This window comes from Pithys albifrons, chromosome 21 (genome assembly GCF_047495875.1).
Source record: "Pithys albifrons albifrons isolate INPA30051 chromosome 21, PitAlb_v1, whole genome shotgun sequence".
Lineage (NCBI taxonomy): Eukaryota > Metazoa > Chordata > Aves > Passeriformes > Thamnophilidae > Pithys > Pithys albifrons.
The window spans coordinates 1,435,009-1,458,940 of record NC_092478.1 but is presented as its reverse complement, the minus strand read 5'-3'; the positions used below and the strand labels follow the sequence as shown (position 1 = coordinate 1,458,940).

Here is a 23,932-nt window from a genome sequence, read left to right as displayed (position 1 = left end):
CACTGACTGATCCCTGTCCCCCCTCCAGCCCCGCTCCTGGTTCCCGGTTCCCGATTCCCCCGGCCCCGCCGCAGCAAGAACGAGAAAAGCCACGTGGACATCAAAATAGTTTTATACAGATTATTGATCTCAGTATACAGGTAAAAAACGGGCGTTGGCGCAGGGCGGAGTCGGGCCCGTCCCGCTGCCGGGAAACGGCGATTCAAGTCCCTTTGAAAATTACATTTGAAGGCACAAGTGCACGGAGCGACAGCGACGGGGACGGCATCCGCAGGGACCGGCGGACGGACAGACGGACACACGGACCGAGGGCACGGGAGCCGCTCCTGCCTGCCCGGAGTGCCCGGGAACAGCTCCGGGAAGAGCCCCAGGTCCTGCAAATCTCAGAGCAGAGCCCGAGCCCGAGCCCGAGCCGGGCACCCCACCCGGTCCTGCTGCGTAGAAAAGTCTCACACGTTTGCAAAACATCTCAAACCCACTCACCTGAAATATACACACCTACGCCAAGCTACCTGCGAAATGCACTCAGGGGAAGGGCTGGTTCCCAACAGGGCTTATTGCTGGAGGGGCAAAGCACGGCCAGCTCTGCCCCGACCTGCTGCTGCCAGAGCAAAGCCCAGACAGAGCCCCAAGAGCCATCTGCAAACTTGACTTTAAATAAAACCTACTGTATCTCTTGTTAAAGGAGGAACAGATCATGGATGAGGCAGGATTAATGCTACTGGGTGCTGGTCCTGCAGCCCTGTACAGGTGGAACAGGCCCAGAGATGTTTGTGGCTCCTGCAGAACAGGACAGGTGGCACAGGAGCACGGGGAATGCTCAGCCCAAGCCCTGCTCCCAGCACACACCCCCAGCCACACCTTGGTTCCTGCAGTAGAATTCCCTGTGGAACAGGGAAGAAGGTATAGCAGTTCCTAAGGGTTATCTCTGTGCCCCCAGAGAGCTACCCAGAACCAGCTGAGATGATGAGAATGGCAGCACAGCCACAGGGCTCTGGCAGGGCACTACCACAGGCAGAGGTGAGGAACAGCTCTTTCCCCAGGTGACACGGCCCAACAGGGCACACACTGTGCTGCTCCCCCAGAGGAGACCAGGCCAGAGCCCTGCAGAGCAGATCCCATCACACATTTGGGTGCAAACACCCCCACCATGGACACCACGGGCAGGTCTCACTAGTGAACAGCCCCAGGCTGCTGAAGGACAGAGCAGCTCAGGGCAAACTAGAGGCCTAAGGCTCCTGCACCCCAAACATCAGGTCAGTGGGGCAAGAATTAAAAAAGAAAATGAGCAGCAAGAAAGTAAGTGCCTATTCTAACCCCAGGCTTCTGCCCAGAGAGCACAGGAACATCAGAGATGCATAAAGGCTTTGGAAATCAAACATTTCAGCCATTCTTCCCCCTGGACATCCCTTGTATTCCCCACAAATCCAACATCTTGGGGGTGTGTGCTGCAGCTCCTCTTTTGAACTTCCTGGCAAGTGCTACACAACAGAATTTGGCTGCTTTCCCTCCTCCTCCAGCACCATCCAGCCCTTCCTCACCCCTTGCTCCCAGGACCCACAGCAGCCACACATGCAGGTGGAGCTGCTGCTCCACACCCCAGGGACAGAACAGGAGCAGGAGAGAGCCAAGCCAGCAGCTGATCTGCTGCCTGCCCTCACCAGAGGCTGGTGGATGAACAGTGTTAGGTGGAAACTGGCAAATGGTGCAGCTTTTCTTCTAAATTACTGCTAAAGTTGGGCCATGGATACTCCCATGACCTCTCCCTGCTGTTCCAATAGTGCTCAGATACAAAGCAGTGGTCAGAAATCATCCTTTCCTCCTGAATAGTGGTGGATTTGAGCAAAACTGATCAGGTGGAGCAGTAACTGCTTGCTTTTCTACAAATCCATTCCCTTAGAACAACCTTCAGCTGCTCCTTCCAACACTGAGCTGTTGTAACATTAACATGAGACCCCCAAAGCCAAGCCTATTACACAAACAAAAAACAACCAGGGGTGATGGGGATAAAGTTCCTTTCTTCCCCAGCAGTTACGACCAGAGCTGGCAGGGCAGGGAACTCCAGCAGAGTTCACTGAAGCTCTGATTTTCTCCACCTCACATCAAGAATGATGTCATGTCCTCCAGCTCTCAGGATGCCAAGTCACTCCCTGGAACTAATGACACATTCGAAGTGCTCCACAACCACTGTAGGTCACAGCAGGGCACAGCATCCCACGTGGGAAAAGCTCCAAGGGAACAGCTGAGAATCACAGGCTTTTTTTTTTGGTCTTTTTCCTTGGGCTGCTTTGCAGAATGTGAAGGATCTGGCTTCCCCCAAGCAGGGAGTGGAAAATATGAAATCAAAGTAGTTAGAGAAACCTTCCTGGAGTGTTGTAACCATGACTCCATGCAGGTCTTGGGGCACTTCCCCATCATCTACTCCCTGTGCTGAGATGCTGGGGAAGTGCTAAAAGCTCTGCTGGCTCCCCTGTTAAGTTGCCTTTCAAACTATATCACATGAACCTCCAGATCTTGACCCAAAAATGTAACAAACCATGTCCTTTTCCCAGACACAGCCTCCACCACCCACTGATTTGCACGTAGAGAGAACAGAGCCAACAGAGGGAGGTTGGGAGCTGCCACCTGCCCCTCTGAGGACATCCTGAAGCTAATGTTTCACAACTGAACCCCAGGGACTGCCCCCCACCACCGGCTCTGGTCCATGGGAACCTCCTCTCTGCCAGGAGGTGTCAGTGTTTGCTGGAGTACAGTGTTTCTTCTTCAGTGTCTGTTTCATCCTGGAATTCGTGGCTCAGGAGGGACTTCTTGGAGCCGGTGGACATCATGCGGATCTCGTCCTCGTAGTCGTCGTGGTGCTGCCGGAGCCGGTGGAACCCATCCTTGTGTCTGTTGGACTTGATGGAGCACACACACCAGATGATGCAGGCAGTGAGGACCAGGGCAGACATACTTGCACCTGCCAGGGAGAGGACACCACAGTTAAAGCCATGTTCCCTCACCACAGAGGCTCCCAGGCTTGCCACCACCTCTTTTCCCTCCTACAGTCATAACCACTCTCCTCACTTCACTGTGACCCTGCTCCTTCCTCCCAGCCCACAGAAGATGGGAGAGCAGATCCAGAACAGGACAGCACTCACTATTTTCTGTGCCTGCAATTTAGGAGAGTATCACTGAGCTCCTCTGCAGACCATTGGCTCTAAACTCTCACCCCCTTTGCAGCTGCCACCTTGACAGAGTAAAATAATCCCTTAACGCTGACCTGGTGCCACACCACCCACAGAAACCTTGGGAGAGCAACAAGATCTTCCAGCTCCCAGCTCTACACACAAGCTCTCCTTCCATGCATCTCAAAGTCCATTCTGGACTTCTCAAATCCCTGCAACACACTCTCCTTCCTCCCTCCCTCCTGCCAGCCCAGCATCACCAGACCCAAGGGCTGCTGGACCTCTTTGCATGGACACGTGTGTGTTCCAAAAGGAAAGCAGGCTTAAGTCTGCAGGCTGCTTTCCCAGTTCAGTGGAGACTCACTGTCAGCATGAACTGGTCCAGAAAGCAAAGCTCAAAGCTTTGATAAAAAGTGTCACTTTACCTGCAACAGTTATAACCAGCTCCCTTGGCAGTCCAAAAATCCTGTTCTCTGTGTCAAATATTATGAACACAGAGCTGGGGGCATCCTGACGTACAAAGACCTGCAGAAAGACACAAGAGACCAGATCATCTCAGAGCTTGCACCTGTGTTGGGTGTCCAGACAAGAAAGACACTTGTCATCTGCCCAACCTGCCCTGGTCAGCAAAGACAAGTGCAATGGAAAGAAAAGCTACTGCTCAAACAACATTGCTGTGCTGGGAAGTTGTTCTTCATTCATTATATCAATGCAGAAACAGCTCCTGATGGCACATAATCAGCAGCTAAAGAGGGAAGCCTTCATGAGCAGAGAGAGGGTGAAGATCACCATGGACATTCACACACCTTGACATGTTTCTGCTGGTACCCGTTGGCCATGGCATCGATGCTGTGGAAACCTGGAGCCAGGAGCACATGGAAGTAGCCTCCTTCTTTAGTGTACACCCTCAACCCTTCATTCAGGATAATGGTAGCTTTAGAAATTGGCTTGCCACTCTTGTCTTGGACGACCCCATGCACTCCCTTATGAACCTGAAATGAGTGTTTCAAACAGTTCACATTCAGATCCAAGTGTATAGTGTGTTTGTAACTAAGACAAGATCTAATCTCCCCCCCAAAACACAGCCCACTCTGCAGCCCTGACCCCCACAATGAACAACAGGGCATGGCACTGCCAGGCAACACAGCACAGATGCTTAACTCTTGTGTCAACACATGTCCTGGTCACTTGCTGCCTCTGTTCAATCCATTCCTCACAGTCTGAGTTATGACTGTCTGTAATTACACAGCACCAACAAACCACACAGACTCTCCATGCTGTTCCCTTCCTCTCCCCCTCCCCACCCGCTGCCTTCATCCTTGCCAGGATTTCCTCCCACAGACTGCAGCTCACCTCCACCAGCATGCTAAGCAGGGATTTCCTGTGGTCTGCCCACAGGCCAGGAAGCTGTCCAGCACTTGGGAAGTAGCAGCAGCTGGTGTAAACAGTGATCTCAGGACAATGCCCAAATGTTGTGCTGAAATCCTGCAAAAAACAAACCACCGTTACAATCAGAGGTATTAAAAAAGCTTTGCAGAGTGAGCTGAAGGTGGAGAAGTTTAGCCCAGACATCAGAAAAAAATACTCTTTTCATTGGTGATTCAGAAGAGATAAAAAGCCCCGTGCCATGAGCAGTACCTTCATACTTCCCAAGTGACTGTGCCATTCCGAGCCACGGATCACACCCCCAGGAATAGTCTCATCTGTGAGAAGAGCACAGGCAGAGCTGTCAGGCAGAGCTGCTCCAGCAGGGCCTGCCACAAGCTGACAGGGTTAAAGGATTCAGCCAAACATACCTGACTTATTTGGACAGCCTGGCTGGCCCAAATGCATCACTGGGTGGTTGTTTGCATACAGAGAAGCCAAATGCTTTAGTGTCTCTTTGTTCTCCACTGCAAAGAGAAAAGTGAGACTTTGAGAGTGCAACTCCATTCCCTGGAGGGGCAGATTCCCATTCTAACCCCATGATCCTGTACTACATTGTGACACACATTGTTTCAGGGGCATTCCTGATTTTCTCTAATACCAAGGGCTGTATCAAAAGCAGACTTTACACTGGCTTTGGCAGAGGAAGGGTTGAAATACTGTTGTAGGAATGGAAACAGTGAGTATTCTGATCCCTAGCTGGACCCTGAGAGGTTTTACAGCTTTACTCACAGACTGTCAACTCCACATACAAAGGGCTGGACACAGAGGAGGCTACAGAAAACCAGCAGCACAAAAAGCTCTTACAACACGTGGTGACATGAACTTCTGCAGAGACACCCCAAGGGTGACTGTGCTCAGCTGTACCTGACTGTGCTGGGTTATCGTAGGGGTAGGTGACCAGCAGAGATCCCCCATCCAGGGCCACAGAGAGGCTGAAATCCTGCTTCAGGATCAAGTTCTCCATGATGGCTTTGGTCTCAGGCTCCCGTGCCCCTGAGTACCGGGTGTAATTGCCTGTAAAGCACAACAACAAATAGGAAAGGGAACTCACAACATTTTCCTCTGCTGTTTGAGAGGCCAGAAGTGCATCCTCTGTGTCTGAAATTAGGTCTGCTGGGTATGTTAAAAGGTGTCTGTTAGACCTCAGCAGATGCACCTGACTGATCAGGTAAAGCACCCAGTTCACAACACAGCCCATGGGGGAATTCATCTGCAAAGCTAAACGAATGTGAAACACCACAGTTTCCCCAAGCTATTTTGTTCTGTGTGGCCGAGGGTATTTTGTGTGTATCTGCTCACAACAAACAGTGCCACAGAACTGACATTTTGTTAAGAAAGCATTTGGGATGATCCCAGCCAAACTTGTGCAGAGAACAGAACACTTCCTCCTCAGGAAGAGCGGGCATAGCCCTGATACAGTGTTATGGATGTAGTTACGTGAAAACCAGAAAAGCATGAAAAAAAGGAGACTTTCTGGGGAGTATGGACAGAGAGCAATTTTTAAGAGATGAAAGAAATCAATTAAGAGTAAAAATGTATCAGGTGTTATCTGACTTCTGGACTATTCCTCAAGAGCTCTGTTCCTCTTGCAGATACAGAGTGCAAAGTGCTGTCTGTGAGGGGGACCCCAAGCTTTGGAAGCCTCCCAAAGCCCTCCTGGGCTGCTGTGCTGCCCAGGCCCCAGGGCTGGAGCACTGCCCTCTTTACAGCAGGTGCTGTGACAGAACAAGCCCACCCAGCCCCATCAGTGGGCCCTGCCTTCCTGCAGGGCCACACGCAGCACTGCTCTGCTTTACTTGTGAAGTCTGTGTCCAGGTCTCTGCCATGGGCGTTGGTCCTGCCCATGCTGGAGGTGCAGCCTCGCTCCTGGGCAACCTCACGTCCGTCAGGGTTCAGGGAAGGCACAATCACGATCCGAGTTCGGTCAATCAGCTGAACAACAGGGCAAACACCACACAGAGTGCAATTAGTGGGGTTCATTCTCTGTACAGCTCACTTCCCTGGACCTGAGCCTAGGAATGCAGTTTGAGGTTCCCATTCACTCCATGGACTGCACCCCTCCCCATTACACTGCGGGGATCACCACAAGCCCCAAGCCAGTGTGAGCAAGGCAAGTCCCTCCCGCTGAGCACTGCCCCCTCAGGATACAGCTGGGAGGCTCCAAGGTGGTCCCTCGCCCTGGCCCCTCCTCACCTTTGTAACAGCAGCGTTCTTCTTGTAATTCATGCAGAGAAATTCCGCCAGTGTGAGGAGCAGCTCAGTCCCAACAGGAGCATTCCCGTGAATACCAGCGACAAAGCGGACCTTGGGCTCCTCAGGCTCCGACTGGTTGGGCTTGTTGGAGATCTCCAGGGACCAGATCTGACGGAACTCAACGCTCTGCCCCAAACTGCCAAGAGATGAGGAATGGGAGTGTCAGCTCAGGAGCAGAGCTGCAGGTCCAGCCCCACCTCAGGGAGAAATGCTGCAGGAAAGGAGCCTCCTGGGGAGGTTGCAAAGGGAAGTGAAACACAACCACATCACGAGGGCAGATGTGCAGCAGCACTGAACAGAATTCACCAGGAACATCACTTTGAATGGCAGCATCTGTGTAAAGTGTACCATGACACCCAGTGCTCCAGACACCTCCGTAATAGCCCGAAATCACAGTAAAAGTGGAACTGCTGGGCATCTCTGTACTGCCAATGGTGGGGCTTGTTTGGGTTTTTTTTTCCTTCAAAGCAGGATACATCTGGACATCAAACTAATTTATCAAACACCCAGCGTGGAGGACAAAAGAGGTCTGTTCCCAGCAACACAGGAGCTGTTGCTACAGTCATGCTGTTAAACTGCCAAACTGAATACAGGGAAAGCAGGGAACAGACTCAGGGCTGATGCAACTGCAGGGACAATAGAGGCTACAGATCAGCAAAGCAGCCTTGGCACCAGCAGGGACAGCACATGAGCACATTGTGCCTGGTGACAACAATCCTGGGACAAAGGGATTTGTGCTTTCTAAAGCTGACAGAAGGTAAGGTTACAAAGGAAAGCAGAGGATGGCAGCAGCTGGTCTCCTGCAGGAGGGCAGAGACCATGGCTCAGGGTGAGAGCACCCAAACTTGTCTTGCACTGCTGAAATAAAATCTGGAGGCAGACAATGAAAAAAGGCCGTCTGAGATCTGTAAGTCAAATCTGATAATTTTTGCTGGGGACTCTTCAGCAAGGTGGATGTCAAAGGATTTAGAAAAAAGAGGAAATAGAGAACATGGAACAGAGATAGTTGCAGAAGTCTGGGATATCAAAGCTGGGAATATTGCCAGTCCCAGGCACACCTGGGAAACCAAGAGCACTCCAGGTCTAAGTCAATAAAATGATGTCTCAGGAAAAAGCACATGGATGCACTCCCTGCAGCCACTGCCCTGCCACCATGTCCTTACACCTGGGGCTCCCTCCACCTCAGGGAGCACAGGGAAGGGGAGGGATGAGCTCCCCATCTCTGCACCGTGTTCATGGCTCACAGTTTCACACCATGCCAGGCTGCTGCCCAGGGAGGAGCTGAGCACTGCTGCTGTTTTCACCTGGTGAGATTGGTGATGTGTGGGTAGTTCAGGTTGAGGCCCCTGAGGAACTCGGAGAGGTCCTTGTACGGGCGGTACCGATACGGGGCCACGTCCCGGGCCGAGGTGAGCAGGAGCCGCTCCAGACCGTTCTCAGCAGAGAGATCTTTGACCAGGGTCTCAAACTCCTTCTCGCTGGGGTTGGTGGTGTCTGGGGTGTTCAGGACCAGCACCTTCCCCTCCTCCACTTTGCTGTCTGTCCGTGAAAGAGTGAAGTTGACCTGCACCCCACCTTCGCTGCCAATCTGCACTGTCCGAGTGAGTGGGTCATACCTGCCCAGGGAAGAGAAGGTACAAAGGAATGTCAGGCATTTGAGACCTCAGACAACAAGCCATACATGTTCCTGACCACACTCCCTAGGGACTGCTGCTGCCCCCAGCCCAAAGTGAGAACCATAGAAATGAGGAGCTCGTTTAAAGGGACAGGGGAATGGCAGGAGGACAGGGAACAGCCCAACATGGCGTTGAGCTGCTTTTGGCTCAGGTGTTGCAGGGTTACGTGGCACACTGGCAAGACAACAAGTCAGGCTGCTTTAACACAGAGTTTTGGCAGCAGTTGGAATGAAGTAATTTCTGTGGGCAGCTGCCTGGAAGAGGATTTCCCATAAAGACACTGAGTCGTCAACTCCTTCCCCAGATCATCTCCAAACAAGGGAAGATTTGGACTGTACACCAGAGCCAGGTGAGCAGTGTCTGACATCAGGGTAGCCTCACACTGCTGACTCAGCTCAGGCCAGAGAGCAGGAGAAATGCCCCTTCCTAGAGCAGAGGGGAGTACTCCTGAGTGGTGTCAGTGGCACAGCTGCTCCTGCTCACCCTCGGGCAGACGCTGTGATCACGTACGCTCCCGGCACCAGCAGCCGCCAGTAGTCTCCGTCATTGTAGGTGGTCACAGGGTGGTTGATGGTGGCCACACTGATGGTGGCATTGAAAATGCCCCTTCTGTCCACAGCATCCAGCACAAAGCCCCAGACACCGCGGTGAACCTGTGCACAGACCCCAGTCCTGCTGAGACACGGCCCTGGCTCTGCCTCCCGCCCCTCACCGACACCCAGACCCCAACACCTCCCAGCCCAGGACTTCCAGCATTCCCAGGGGAGCAAGATGTTCCAAAAGGGTTCAGGTTAGACTGGTCAGTAGCTGGGCAAAGATCATCTGATGAGTACAATGAGCAATTGTTTGGCCTAGGGTGCCAGCATGGCAGCCTGTGCTCCACACCTTTGTTTGCATAGCCCAGGTGTGCAGCAGCCCCAACTCGGGCAGGAACAGCACGTAAGGACCGTTCCAGCCTCAGGAAAACCAAAGGTAGTGGTACCCAAAAAGCCCCCACCTGCATCACCTGGCTGCTATTTCCATACAGATCTTTGGTATGTTGAGAAGGAGGGGAGAGAAGGAGTTGTGACAGGTTCTGATGGAGATGATTTCTGTGGAGCAGGTACCCAGTCTGGCCAGGGAGCAGCACTTGCTTCAGCCCCCAGATCAGCCTGTTCATTGAGGCATGACTAAAGCAAAGGCCAGAGGCAGCTCACACCATGGCCAAGGGTCTCTCACCTGCTTCATGAACTGCAGCAGCGAGCGGCGGTTCTGGGCCCAGTACCTGGGCAGCTCCTCAGCCCTTGGGTATTTCACACAGCCCAGCTCAATGGTCACTTCAAAGCAGTTTGTATGCAAGTAATTCCAGTCTTGCATCCCACCTTCAAAAGGAATGTAAAACAGTTTTGACAAGGTCTTCTGAAGTGCCACAGCTCAAAAAAAATAACAGATAGTAGAGAAAGATGAAGTACAAAGTTGAAGGGAGAAGGCTTTTACACAGGGCAGGATTCAAGCTTCAAAGGCATGCCAAAAGAGCAGGCAAATAATCCTTCTTGTAAATACCTTTCATGCTAATAAAGTGCTGTAAAATTTTATGAAACCATTTTGCTAATGGTCAGGAAAACTATACTATAAATTCCTTCCCCCAGGAATAACTTTATCTGGGTACATTATTTAAAAGGTTATAAAAGAAACCTGAGTCCCATTAATCTGGGCTGACCAATGCAAAGCTCCTGACTGATCAGACTAAATTATTTAAGCTGCACATGCATTAACTTGGAGCCAAACAGATTTAAGGTGTACTTTACCTGGAACATTGTACCACTGAGCCCCATTAGTGATGCCATGTGGGAAGTACTCAGTGGGGTACATATCCTTACAAGGCCTTCCCTGATACATCTTTGCATTTTCCTGTAAAACAAGAAGCAACATGTGAAGGTGAGTCTGCCCTCCAGAGCCACCGGCACTCTTGTTCTACCATTAGTCACAGGCTTGGCATTACCAAACAGATGTTCATGTAGAGGTGTGTTTGTAAGGCTGCAGCACCAACTGCACCCACATCCAAACACATCCTTGGTCTCCTCCCAGCCACTTCACAGCATTTCCCAACACCCTCCCCTGTGCTGGTCTCCGTACACAGAGCTGTGCTCCCTCAGTGCCTGCAGGTGGGGTGTGCTGGACACCACTCAAGAAATGAGAGCCTCCTGTGGGCCTCTTCTGCTGTGCCTGCAACCCCAGTGTTCCTGTGCCCACCTTTACCAGCCACTCAGGGGCTCCCTGGAGCCCACTCAGCAGGATGTGCCCGTTTTCCTGCCACAGCCTTACCTTGGAGTAGGCAAGTGCCAGCGTGCGGAACACGGCGTCGTCCGGGGACCTGCTGTACACGGCTATGCCCTGCTCATCATCATCAAAGGGGTAATTAACCACCAGAGAACCTGCAGGCAAAGCAAGCTTGGGCTCACACCTGCATGCTTCCCCAGTCACCCCTCAGCAGACTAAGGGAAACTTTTCTCCAGCAAGTGCCAAGTCTTCTGCCTCTCAAGACTTGGCATTAAACAAAGTGTTAAGCCCAGAAGAGGCAACAGAAGCACAGGAAGAGATAACACCCCACGTAGCTGGGAAGGTGAACCAAAGCCATGACACATCAAAGCTTTGGCTCCTACACAAAGGTTGTACTGAGCACAACCACACAATAATTGCTTTCACAGGGAACTGAATTTCCTAGAACATGCATGATGCTTTTGACCCAAATGATGAAGTTTTTCAGCCTTCTGGAGTTTGTTGCTGAAGCTTTCCCTAAGGAAGCTGCACTAACAGCACCATGAAACCCCAGACACCACCACTGCTGGAGACTTGGCAGCCCCTTCACTTCCACACACAGCACTTCTGCACTACAAATGAACCTTGCTGGCATAAAGCAACCACCTGCAAGTTACCACAGCTACAAGCCAGCAGACAAAGTGGCTAGGGAATAAGCTGTAATACACAGAGAATTAATTTAGATAATTCCAAAAAGGTAATCAAATTACAGCGAATTTCACAGTTCCACCATGCCATTCAAGGCAGGGAACCCTCTGGATTGCATTCACTTTATAAACACTGAAGCCTTTAACAGCCACAGCTCTGCATCCCATTCCCAGAGCAGCTGCTGAGCAAGCGCTGACAAGAGAGTCCATCCCCATCTGCCATGACCATCCCCATGTGCTCCCTTCAGAGAAGGGGTTTGGATCTTCCCAGCAGCCTCTTCAGCTCACTATGAACATGTTTGGGGACATGGTCTTTCACCCCACATTTCCAGCTTCTGCTCCATCTTGCAGCAGGAGAACTCAGTGCACACCCAGAACACTGTGGAGACATCCCTGCTGACTCCCATCCCAGGAACTCATCCCAGAGGAAGGAGCTTGGTTTGGTTGTGGTACCTCCATGCAGGTTTGCCGAGAGCACAAAGGGGTAAGCCTTCAACCAGGCCATGACAGCACGAGTTTCTGGCTGTGGAGGGTCTGTCACGTTGACAAACTGATCTGGGAAGTTCCGGTTCAGGTCGTAGTTGTTGCTGTTGTTTCTGCCAACGGTACCTCCTTTGTCTCCTGAAAATCAAATACAAATTCAAGCTCATGCCCTGTGAAGTTTCCACTGCAGCACAGAGGCTTCTTCCTCTTCCTACAGAGCTTAATGGAAGACAGCGGAGTGCTCCCTGTACACACAGGGGCACCCACAGTTCTCTCCAGTGAGAGACCTGCCCTGCACAGCAGTGCCAGGGGCCCTTCCAGTGGGTGCTTGCTCAGCTCTTGGTGCTGCTCAGGCCTCAGCCAGCAGAAAGGCACCGAACCATGAACAGTTTCTGAATTTCTGCAGCCGGATGTCGCGACCGCAGAAACCTCAGCGCTCACCTTCTCAAACCAGCTGGACAAGTTCTTTGTTAAACCCAAGCAGAGCTCTGCTTCCAGAGAGTGATTCTGGACAGACTTTGTTCTGCCAATTTGCAAGAGCCATGTGGTTTTAAGGCTTCCCTGAAGGATGTTTTTGCCAATTTCAACCTCATGATAAAAATCTGTGTTATCTTTGGACAAATGCTCTGCAGACAGCCTGGCTGCCACAGTGCATTTATTAAGAGAATGGACCAAAGCCCTGCAAGCAAGAACTATGTCAAAGAAATGCCTTTTTTTTTTAAATAAGCCCTGGATTAGACACAAACCATAAGGGGACCCAAAGAGGGGACGCGTGTAGCACTGCTGAAGCAGCAGTGCTCTCTCCAGCAGCTTCCAGCATCCACCAAGAGCCCACATCCTGCAGTGTGTGTCCACCCACTCATCCCACAGCACGCACCAAGTCCCTTCCCAGCTGTCTTGTCTGGAGAGCACAACTGCTCCAGCATGGCTTCCAGATTTCCCAGAGGTACCATGAACCCAAAAGGCTTGTTCTCAGAGCTAGAAACACCACAGATATTTCAGCACAGACAGCAATACCTTCCTGTGATCTCTCATAGCCGTCAGGGTTCATGGATGGCATGATGTGGATCCGTGTGCTCTGGACCAAGTCAGTCACTTCAGGATCTGTGCCAAAGTTCTTGCAGAGGTACTCGATGAGGTTCAGGAGAAGCTCTCGCCCAACAACTTCATTCCCGTGCATGTTACCGATGTACTTGAACTCTGGCTCACCTGCAGGCACACGGTCACACCAAAGAGACAATTATAACCACCACATTACAGCTTGGAGACACCTCAGCACCCTGAGCATTGCTCTTGCAGGCTTTGCCAGAGGGTATTTACCTCAAGTTTGCCCTTCTGCTCCCACACCACCAAAAAGAACAATGTCTCAGGGGAGCCCTTTGCTCCTTCTGCCCCCAGAGCTCCATGACCAGCACAGATGTCCCCAGTGATGCTCTTTAACACACGAGTGCCACCCACTGCACTTGGACTTTTACACAGGAGACACAAGGAGCAGCTCAGTCTCTCAGGACAGGTGACAGCCCTACACTCCTTTCCGCTCTGCAAAGGGTCTGTCCTTGCATTTGTGCCTCACTGATAGGACTTCCCACATCACCTGCTTCGTGGACGCCAGGGTTGTCCGAGATCTCCATCACGTAGAGCTCCCGCAGCTCCACGGACTTGCCCACGGAGTAGAGCCGTGTGATGTTGGGGTACTCGTTGGCGTAACGGCGCAGGAAGATCTCCATGTCCGAGAAGTGATGGTGTCGGAAGTCCACGGGCTGGATGGGCTCATGGATGGAGGGTGGGTTTGGGGCCTCTGCCTGCACAGGGGTGGGGGTGAGGGCAGTGACAGGGGCTGGTGCTGCTGTGAACTGCGTGGCATTAACAGCTGGTGGCATCACAGTTGGCTGCAAGGAGAAATTCACTTCTGTTGCATCTCCCTCCTTCACCTTGATGTTCTCTTTGGTCACAGGTGTGTAACTGTGAAAAAAACAACTGGCTTAAGCAAGGGGCTCTGCAGAACCGAGGCCAAACCCTGCCCTGCAGTCCCTGCACCACACCAGCCTCCTCCTCCCAGCCTTAACACACCAGGTTGTCAACGACCATGTGAGAGATTCACCAGGGAACAAGCTAATGGGACTCCTCCCAACGCCACCGAACCCAGCTCTGCTGCTGTCCTTGCTGTGCCAGAGGCATGAGCTCCTGCTTACAGGATCACCAGGAAAGAAGCCTCAGGCAGAGGCTGAGGCAAGTTACACATTCACACCTTGGGACAACACAAACTCCTTCTGGTGTGACCTTGCTCCTCCTTCTCCCTTTGCACAAAAGGCAGTTTGACACAAGCATTCAAACAAAGGTGACAGAAACTGTGCATTCAACAGCCCCACTGCAGGAGGCACAGGGTGAGCAAACACAGCTGCAGCTCTGAGCTGGAGCCCTTTACAGTCAAGCCCCTTAAACACACAAGGTGCTTCGGGGGAGGAACTCAAGTGAAGGAACAGGAGCAGTTGGCAGCGTGGCACAGACTGCCACAGAGACTTTACCCCACGACAGCTGCAGTCACGTTGTAGGTCCCAGGCACAAGCAGTCGGTGGTAATCGCCAGACTTGCCCGCTGTGATGTTATGAGCGATACCGGCAACAGCAATGGTCGCGTTCTCTAGCCCAGCCCCAGTGACTGCATCCTTGACAAAGCCTTTCACTCCGATGTGGACCTGAGGAGAACAATGCAAGGGCCGGGCTGAGGGCAGGCAACAGCAGGGGAGCCTTGTCCTCAGCTGGAAATACCCCCTCATTCTCCCCCAAACGCAGCAGAGTGCGACAGCTGCCAGGCAAAGACATCCAAGGGCCAGTTCAGACAGTTCTTATCCAAATGGCAAGGACAGGAATTCCAGCATGTTCTGGGAAGGCAGCAGGGTCTCAAAACTGATCCTCCTTAATAGATTCTCTAATTTAGTGGGACAGGCACACAACAATATGAACATAGCAGGGCTGGAGGCCAAATACAGCTGCCTCCCTTCCCAGCCTAAGCTGTTACCTACTCAACTCGTACATGGCATCTGGAGACAGCCTGGCAGAGGACTCTGCACTGTTGATGCTTTTGAACATACCTGGAGATCTGTGGCACTGAGGCCAACCAGGTACTCTGCATGACTTGGTGAGATCTCCACCAATGGGTCCCTCTAACACTGCTGCCCACCAGGCCCCTCCCAGCAGCTCTGCTGTTGTGGGGGATGTGGGAGCTGTGGCAGATGCAGAGACACAGCAGCTGCTGCAGTTGTGTCACCTCATGCAGCAGACACAGCCACAAACCCCCTGGAACACGAAGCTCCCACCCCTTTACAGACACAGAGCTGCCACCCCCATGCCCAGAGTACCTTCTCAATGAAAGCAAGGAGGGACTCCCTGTTGTTCTCCCACTCCTTCTGAAGCTCTGAGGCTGGGGGATATTTGCAGCAGGACAGCTCCAACGTGATCTCAAAGCAGTTGGCCCACACGTAGTTGTAATCCTGCATCCCACCTGAGAAAGGGAGGCAAAGACATGTCCAAGAGCAATGCACAGACCTCCCACCATGGGGTGGAGGAGGAGGGAAGCAGAAAGCTGTGGCAGGTGTCCTGCAGAACCCCAGCAGGCAGGTCTGTAGGAGATGCACTCTGGACTCCCACCCTTTGCTTGGCCAGTACCCTCACTTGCTTTATCTGAGCAGTTTCCTGATCATTCACAAGCCCCTTCACAAGTGAGGGACCCTCCGTGGTGCTGGTCAATCAATTCACCAGAAGGATCAATACCCCAGTGCCAATGCACTGCCTGGCACTGGCAGAGCCTGTGTCAATGCCCAGAAAGCCATCAGCAGCACTTTGCCAAGCACAGAAGGCTTACAGCAAAGGTGGTGGCCCAAAGTCAGGGCCCACTGCTCTGAATTCAACAGCCCCACTGCAGTCCAGCAGAGCAGGGATGAACTGACAGCAGAAAGTAGGATTTAGGACAGACCCCTGGAAGGATCTGCAGGATGGTACCACAACAAAGATGCCCCAGTTCCTCTTGGTTCTCCTGGGACTTTGCTGCCAAGGGAACAGGAAGCTTTTATGGTAACAAATCAAATGTCACTCACAGCCAGAAGGAGAGCACTGCAGCTCGTGCATAGGCTGACATCAAAACAGGAAAGAAACTTTTCTGTCCACCACAAGGGGCCAGAAAGTAGTTGAGGACCTTATAACTCTCCAACTCAGTTCAAGGGGTTAGAAAAACAAGGCAACAAGGCCAGTGAATCTGATCCACCCTCAGCCCTATTCAGCTCCCATCACCAAGCTGAGAACAGCAAAGCACAGCAGCAGCTCCTCTCTCACCAGTAAACACCACGCCAGGGAGACAATTTGCCAGCCCATAACCATCTGCTCATAGCAGGATGCTAATGCATTTGAAAACATCCATACGTAAACCAGAGCCATTATGAAACATATTTAGTGCTTCAGCTGCCATTCAAGCAAATTTAGGACAGATGCTCACCCATAATAGAGCAGCAACGGACTAAATTAGAGCTTGCTACATCAATTTTGGTGAAACTGCCTCTTGGAGAAAGTAGTCCACAGCACTCTTGAAAATTTGGATTGTATCCATTGCACATATTTGGCCTTCACATGGCTGTGTTGCAGAGCAGGACAGTTATTTTTACAGCATGTGGAATTACGTATTTTCCCACATACCATCTGCACAGCCCCCCTGGCAATGCAGAGATCTGGAGGGGCAAAGAGAGACCTGTACTCAGCCAGGAGCAGAGCAGAGCAAACACACTCGAGGCTGACAACTGTCAGACTAGAGGACGGTGCTTCTATTCTGTTTCAGTAACACCTGGGATAACCTGTTGGATTTATTTCGGCATTTTTAATCACAGGGGGTCTTTTAACCCACACTGCAAAAAGTTTCAGCCTGCCCATGGAGCACCATTCCCCCTTTACCAGTGAGGAAAGGAAAGGGAAAATGAGCAGCTCAGTGCCATGGCCAGTCAGGGCCTGGCTGGCAGCAGCTCCCCAAAGTGCAAACCTCTGCTCTGCTCTGTCCCACTCCCTGAGCATCAGAGCTGTGTTCAGGCAGGATCCCACACCCTGCAGCACAAGCCCTGCAGAGCTCCCCCTGCCAGGCAGGCCTGCTCTGCTCCCTGCCAGGCTCACCCCAGGAGAATGCAGCTCTCCAGAGGCAAGCCCAGGGATCCAGACACCATAAATACTCCACGTGCCAAGAGAAGCCTTCCAGGCCAGCCAAGAAGGACTCTATTTTCAAACGGCACCATGCAGAAAACTAATTCCAGCTCTCACTGGAGCTGCCATCAGGAGATAAGAGACCTGCAGCTAAGTTACAGCAGAGAAGCAGGTCATGTCTGCTCTGCAGAGAGAGCAGATGGCACCGAGCGAGCTGGAGAAGTGACTCAATCTGTGGCACAAGTTGCTGACTCTGTGGACAGCACCAATTGTCTCACAGCATGAGACCAGGGGAGCACCAGCAGCAGCACCAGGAGGAATGTTCTGGTCCATTAGTCTGCAATCATTAAAACTCAGGGGAGGTGAGGGTTGAGCCTCCAACTGCAGCAGCTGCATCACAGCCCAGAGCAGCAAAGCCCTGCAGCCTGTTTTTGATCTGAACCAGCCACTTGGTCACTGAACCACCCAAAGGTTAAAAAGGAAGGAAGAGAAAGAGCATGCACAGCAGAGATTGTCTCTAAAAAGCATCCCAGTCACAGACATGCTTATCAACAGCAGCTGGAATGCAGGAGCCCAATTCAGCTGTTTGGCAGAGATCCATCTTTCCCTGTGCACACTTGACCTTAGCAATTACTCCCCTGGTTTGTACTTGCCACCTCAATTTGACACACATAAGAGGCTGTTTGCAAACTCAAATGAAAATTAATGGCACTGGCACCAGCATAATCCTGAACTGGTAACTCTGGGACAATGAAACCTGTGGCAGTGTGCTCTCCAGCATGTTTGATAAAATGTGGCAGGAAAATTTCCACCTGTTGAGACACAATGTTCTCATTTCTTGTTTTTCCTGGCTTTAGTTCACTTGGAGCCTGCAGGAGCCTCTCCTGGCACAACCTGATCTGAGGCCACGAGCACGTGCCCTGCACTGTTCACAGAACCGTGTCCTCTGCTTATCCTTCAGAGCTCACCCAGGGAGCTCCTGCAGGGCCTGGGATTTCCCCATCCTCATTTCACTGCACATTTGAACTCTGCAATCACTGGGAAAGCTCTCCTGGTCCGAGTACAACACTCTGCAGTGCTTGGCACAGATCTGAGCAACTCGGATGACTCAAAACAGTCACGGTGGTGGTTTTGCTCCCTCTGTCACACCACTTACAACTGACTCCCCTTTGCCTGCTCTTCATCCACTGCTAAAAATAAATGTTAAAACCTACAACCCCAAAGGGATGCAGTATGTCCATACAACATCAAGGTACACGTGTGGTGCATTGATGGCCTGTGGCTTGTCATTTCATCCGCACCCTCCCCTGGGTTACACTTTTCATGAACTCCATGGCTGGGGAGCTGCTCCAAGGGCTCCTGTCACCCTCCACAGGGGCTTTGGTAGCAACAAGATGGAAATTACTGCTTAGGGAGAGACCACCCAGATGCCCAGTGGATCCTGTGTGCAACCTCAGCACTGTTCCAGCCCGTGTCGGTGCATCCTCCCTGCAATCTCTGCCCATGAGTCGCCCACAGCGCTGAGCCTGAGAGTGTGACTTGTCACAGTGAAAGGGTTCACTCTGCAGATGCTGAAGGCTGTGGCACTTGCTGTAAACCACAGTGATGGCAGCACACAGCACACTGCTCTGCAGTTCACACCTTCCCACTTCTTGTGAAAAGAAAGTAGGTGAAACCTCTGCTCTCTGTGGCAGGGCAAGGGCAGCCTGGCAGGCTCACACAGCCTCTCACCAGCTGCCTCACTGCCTGGCAGGAGGCTGGAGAAACCAACCCTGCAGCGAGAAATGCCACTCACTGGGGGCAGAGGAACACAGGCCCAAAGCTCTGGAACCACTTTCCCTTCAGAGCACACCCATCCCACGTCACCAGCAGGGCAGAAAAGCCCCGAGCTGCAGTTCACAAACCTCCCCACTGAGGTGTTTGCCAGGAACAAAAGCCACCAGACAAGGCGGCACAGACCATCCAGGATATCCTGTTCCCTCACAAGCCAAGTCACCAGGTTACACAAACCTTCCTCCTGCTGCCCTTCTCACAGCAGCAGAGTGAACCTTGAGCCAGCAAACACCAGGGCTGGTGCACTCAGCAGGGTGGAGGGAAGGAGACAGGCAGTGGGGAAAGAGATCAAACTGCATCTTGTTTGAACACAACATCTTATTTGATCAGTGAAATCCTGGGGAATGATTCAGCCACTGCTAAAAATCCTCCAGCACAGAGGTGACGTGTTCAGGCCCAGTAATGGATCCTTCTCCTTACCTCCCAAGCAAGCTGGATGAAGGGTTAACCCTCTGCTCCAAAGCCCATGTTTCAGACCCTGTCTCGTTAAGCTGTAAGCTCTGAGGGATAAACAACACTGCCTATCACTGCTTGCTCAGCACTCCTGCCATCATCCCTCAGCCCCAGGCATGAGGGAAAGCAGAGCAGTGCAGGTGCAGCTCCTTGGGATCATTTCTGCCAGGTTTTTGTTGTGTCCTCACAGAAGTTCCTGCCCTGTCTGATGAGGCTGATGTACCAGATCCACTGAGGGGCCACAACAATGGGGTAACTTCTTCCAACAACACAGCCAAGATTTTTCTTTCCCCCCAGCCCGCAGAGCCTTTTCCATCTTATTACAAAAATTATTTAAATCCCATGTTCAGCAAAACAAACACCCAGAGAGCAGCCCAGCCACCTCCACACAGGCAGAGTGCTGGCACCAGGAGGTGATTTTCTCCTGTTCCAGTCACTTCCACAGAGGGATCAGGAGCTCTCCTAGAGGCTCCAGCAGACTGAATTTCAGATCCCTTCCAGAGCCCCCACAGCAGTGGATGAGAACAGGCTGTGCCAGGCTGTCCCCTCCACACAAGTCAACTGCCAACCCCACTTCCAGCAAGAGCACCTTGGTTAGCTCAGATCACCTGTCTCAATTTCACAGTTTTACAGCAGGCCATTCTGTAATCACAAAATCAAAGGTTCAGATGCTAAAAAACCTCACAGTACACTGGCATTGGCTTAATACCAGTAACAACTGTGTCTTCTTTCCTGTATCCAAATTCAGGGAACCATCAAGAGACCCAATGAGAGTTCATTTGGTAAATGAAGCCTCCCATATGCAGGACAACTCTCCACCACCTAAGAGGGTCAGGAAGTATCCTCCAGTTTGCTGCAGCTCCCTACAAACATCTCCCAAGCTGTGACTCATCAGGCACTTACTGGTGTGCCCATAAAGCCACCTCTCCATTTCAAGCTGCTAGAATGCATTCAAAGCTAAAAATATCACTTCAGCCACTGTCCTTTCCTCTGCCATAATCACCACTGGTTTGGATGTCAGCTCTTAGAAACTATTTCTAGAAGACACTGTGTTAGGAGAGCCAGCAGTCAGCACAGCTCACCTTCTACGTCGTACCACTGGGCACCATTTGTGATTCCATCTTGGAAGGTCTCCCCCTCCTCGCCGGGGCAGTTGGGTCTGCCAGTTCTCATTATGGGGTGATGGGACGCATAAGCTTTAGCCAAATATTTGAAGACTTCATCATCAGCTGATCTGCTGTAGAGTCCCGTGGGCCTGTGCGTGGCAGAGTCGTCGTAGGGGTAGCTCGCCACCACCGAGCCCCCGTGGAGGTTGCCAGAGAGCAGGAACCTGGCGTTGGGAAGGAAAAGGAGAGAGGGTCATACTGGAGCAACTCCAACGGGGGGCTGACTACAGCCATGCAACCAGTTATGCTGCTGCCTTCCCACCCAAACGCTGCTCTCAGGAGCCTCCAAACTCTGCTTGGGATCAATGAGGCAAAATGCACTCAGTGGATGAGCTGCCCAGCAGTGACAACACCTTGGAAGAGGACCCTGCTCCATCAGCCCTCCTGTGGAGCTGCAGCTACACCAAGGGTGTGTTACAGACAGGCACTCCTGCAGCACCGAGTCAGCCTCTGCTGGACACCACACACCATCCTGGGAGACTGTCCCAGCCTCCAGCACAGCCAGCAGGATTGTCACAGGGTCTGAACAGCGGCCACGTGGGGAAATCTGCAGCTTTTTGCAATAACCAACTCTCAGCACTGGTTGATTGGCATTACTGGAGATGGAACAAGTTTCTTGCTGCAGCCAAGAGCCAGCCCTCCAACTTTGTGGCAGACAAGCAGTGCCCTGCACACAAACCATTGTACATGGCCCTTTGTCAAGCTCTGAGCAGCACCAGGGATGTCCAACAGAACCAACTCACACAAAGAAAATCTGAAGCTGAGACAGAGCTGGTAAAATGCCAAGTCAAAAAATGTAGCAGGGCATGCCCTGTATCACCCTTCAGTTTGATCACAGGCAGAGAAAGCATTTCAGTGAATCCAAAAGGAAATTGTCTCTGCTCTTGCTCTTCCCACCAAACACAGCTCTGTGGGACAAAGAGCTCTCCCATGCATTTGTTCCAATGGGATTTGGTTTCCAGGCAGAGGTAACGTGACCGATACCTTTCCTTTGCTTAAAATAGTGCCCGTGAATTGCATTACACCCTTTATCTCCCTTTTTAATCAAACAGTTCTGTTTGCCCATTCATTTTTCTATCAGCAGTTATGTCAGCCTAACAATCACACCAGTATTAACTGGTGCTGCCAGGCAGAGGGATGCACAAAGCACCATGTTCTTCCTGTTTCACCCTGGCTGACAGCAAATCCCACCTCAAACACTCAGAGAAAAATCAGATGAAAAGCTCAAGGTGTTTTCAAAACAATATTAAGAACGTACATGAGTTTTCCTAGTAACTAATTTTGAGTTGAACCAAATCTGGGGGGGATTTGAGTTGAAAGTGCTGCACCAGAGCTTTCCTAAAGGATCCTTTGGGCAAGCAGTTCTGGTGAAGTTCATGAAACTCCTCTGGAGCAGCATCCCCACAGGCTCTGCCATCCACCCACTGCTAATTTAGTTGTCTCTGCCCAACACAGAGAGAGAGAGAGAATCCTTCCCTCCCTCCTCTTCCCTTTGGGGGGTGGATTCTCTCTCTGTGTTGGGCAGTTGGCATTTTGCCAGCTCAACCCAACACATAGGAATGGTCAGTAAATCCACTAAGATTTAATAAAGTTCACACAAATTGTGTTCCCTAAAGCTGAGCAAACATTACATGATGCTGAACGTTGTGTCTGTTGATGGGAGTCAACCCACAGCACTTTGTGGCCACCAGTCACCCCCTCTCCAGCTCTCTGTACCCCTGGCTTGGAGAGAGGGCCAGAGTTTAAGTGCATTGCTTGTATCTCATCACACTTTGCATTCCTGCTCTGTCTGCACAACTTCCCACAGCTGGTTGCACTGACCTTTGTGGTTTGGACCTTCCACCGTTCTCCAAAGAAGAATACATGGCAAATTAAGAGCCACAGCCCACCCTGGACACTGTGCTTTCCAGGGCTGCCCCAGACCCCCAAACCTGGGGCTTCAAAGGCACCATCTCCCCTCCTGGGCTGCCCCACGGCAGGCTCAGCAGCCTCCCCCTTGGAAGGGGAGAGCCAAACAGCTCAGTGTGGGCACTCAAGGCTCAGCCCCGTGTGCTTCAACAGGACAGGCAGGGGAGGGGGCAGCAGAACAGGGCCTGTACCCACAAACGCTGCTGCCCAGAGCATTATTGCTAAACCCAGGGCACTTCCCATGAAACACGAAGATGGGGAAAGCCCCGTTCGACACAACTGTTAACAGGGTCACACACAGACCAGTTCACACCTAACCCCGAGCACTGGGGGCATCGCACAGCTCATGGCAAAGGCATTATCGGGCCCAAGAGCACGAACCACCGACAAGCTCACAGAGAACTGGGAGCGAAGTTTCCAGCCACGGCCTCCAGGAGGAGGGGAACACCTGGGCACATGCAGGGCACGGGAACACCTGGGCACATGCAGGGCACAGGCTGTGCCCTGCGGGGCTACTGCGGCTCCTTGGCGGGGGCACAGGAACTGCGGCCACCAAAGGCTGTCCCCAGTGACAGCCTAGTGCGGGACGGTCCCGGCTGCGATGAGGGGCCCAGGCAGAGAGGCAGGCTGGGGAAAAGCAGGTGGGGAACGGGCTTTTCCTTCCCCCGGGACGGGCTGGAAGGGCCGACCCGGCGCCGGGCATGGCGGAGCGCGCGGCACTCACTTGTTGCGGCTCATCCAGTCGATGAGCGCTCGCACCTCGGGCACGGGCTCCAGGTCGGGCTGGGCGGCCCCGAACTGGTCGGGGAAGCTGCGGTTGAGGTCGCGGCCGCGGCTGTTCTCCCTGCCGGCCCCGGCGCCGCCGCCGCAGTCGCCCTCGCGGGCGCGCTCAAAGCCATCGGGGTTGAGGCTGGGCAGCAGGAACAGGTCGGTGCTGTTGAGCAGGCGGACGATGCGCGGGTCGCCGGCGGCCCAGCCCCGCAGCAGCTCCCGGGCCAGGCGCAGCAGCAGCGGCCGTGCCAGCGGCTCGTCCCCGTGCATGTTCCCCACCAGCTTCACCTGCGGCCGCCCCGGTATGACCGCCCCGCCCGCCGGCTCCCCGGGCCGCTCGGGGCCCAGCCCGGCCGTCAGCCGCAGCACCCACAGCGGCCGCTTCTCCACCGACTGCCCGATGCTGAAGAGCCGCGCCAGGCCCGGCGGGGCCGTCTCCGCCAGTTCCCGCAGCGCCTCGCCCAGCTCGGCCGAATGCAGGTACCGCAGCGCCTCGTCAGGCGCCGCCGCCGCCGCCGCCTCCGCTTTCTTGATGTGGGCGGCGCGGGTCGGGCTGAGCATCAGAAACAGCAGCAGGAGCCGCAACATGGCCCGGCCTGGCCCCCGCACCGCGCCCGCCATGGCCCCGCACGGCCCCGCTCGGCCCCGCACGGACGCGCCGCACGGGCAGGG

General features: G+C 52.9%; 1 protein-coding gene across 1 annotated transcript; it reads right to left on the bottom strand.

Annotated features, from left to right (window-relative positions):
* Positions 1-94: 94 nt before the first annotated feature.
* On the bottom strand, positions 95-23,932 carry CPD (carboxypeptidase D). The gene is made up of 21 exons (XM_071574771.1): positions 23,214-23,932; positions 20,498-20,745; positions 15,311-15,453; positions 14,478-14,647; positions 13,547-13,914; positions 12,970-13,161; positions 11,923-12,090; positions 10,829-10,938; positions 10,312-10,414; positions 9,743-9,885; positions 9,008-9,177; positions 8,153-8,464; positions 6,789-6,984; positions 6,392-6,527; positions 5,460-5,609; positions 4,964-5,059; positions 4,806-4,870; positions 4,521-4,652; positions 3,974-4,159; positions 3,593-3,692; positions 95-2,959 (listed from the first exon to the last, which is right to left on the bottom strand). Exons 1-21 carry the CDS (start codon positions 23,879-23,881, stop codon positions 2,733-2,735), a joined length of 4,083 nt encoding a protein of 1,360 aa, XP_071430872.1. The 5' UTR covers positions 23,882-23,932; the 3' UTR covers positions 95-2,732.

Bases quoted from the DNA above. Each gene is read 5' to 3' on its own strand.
- CPD (XM_071574771.1), bottom strand. From the start codon at position 23,881: ATGGCGGGCGCGGTGCGGGGGCCAGGCCGGGCCATGTTGCGGCTCCTG. The intron at 9,178-9,742 runs GTGAGAGACCCT...GTCTGTGCACAG, and splicing joins TGCTGCAGTTCATGAAGCAG to GTTCACCGCGGTGTCTGGGG. The intron at 5,060-5,459 runs GTACAGCTGAGC...TTCTCTTTGCAG, and splicing joins CGATAACCCAGCACAGTCAG to TGGAGAACAAAGAGACACTA.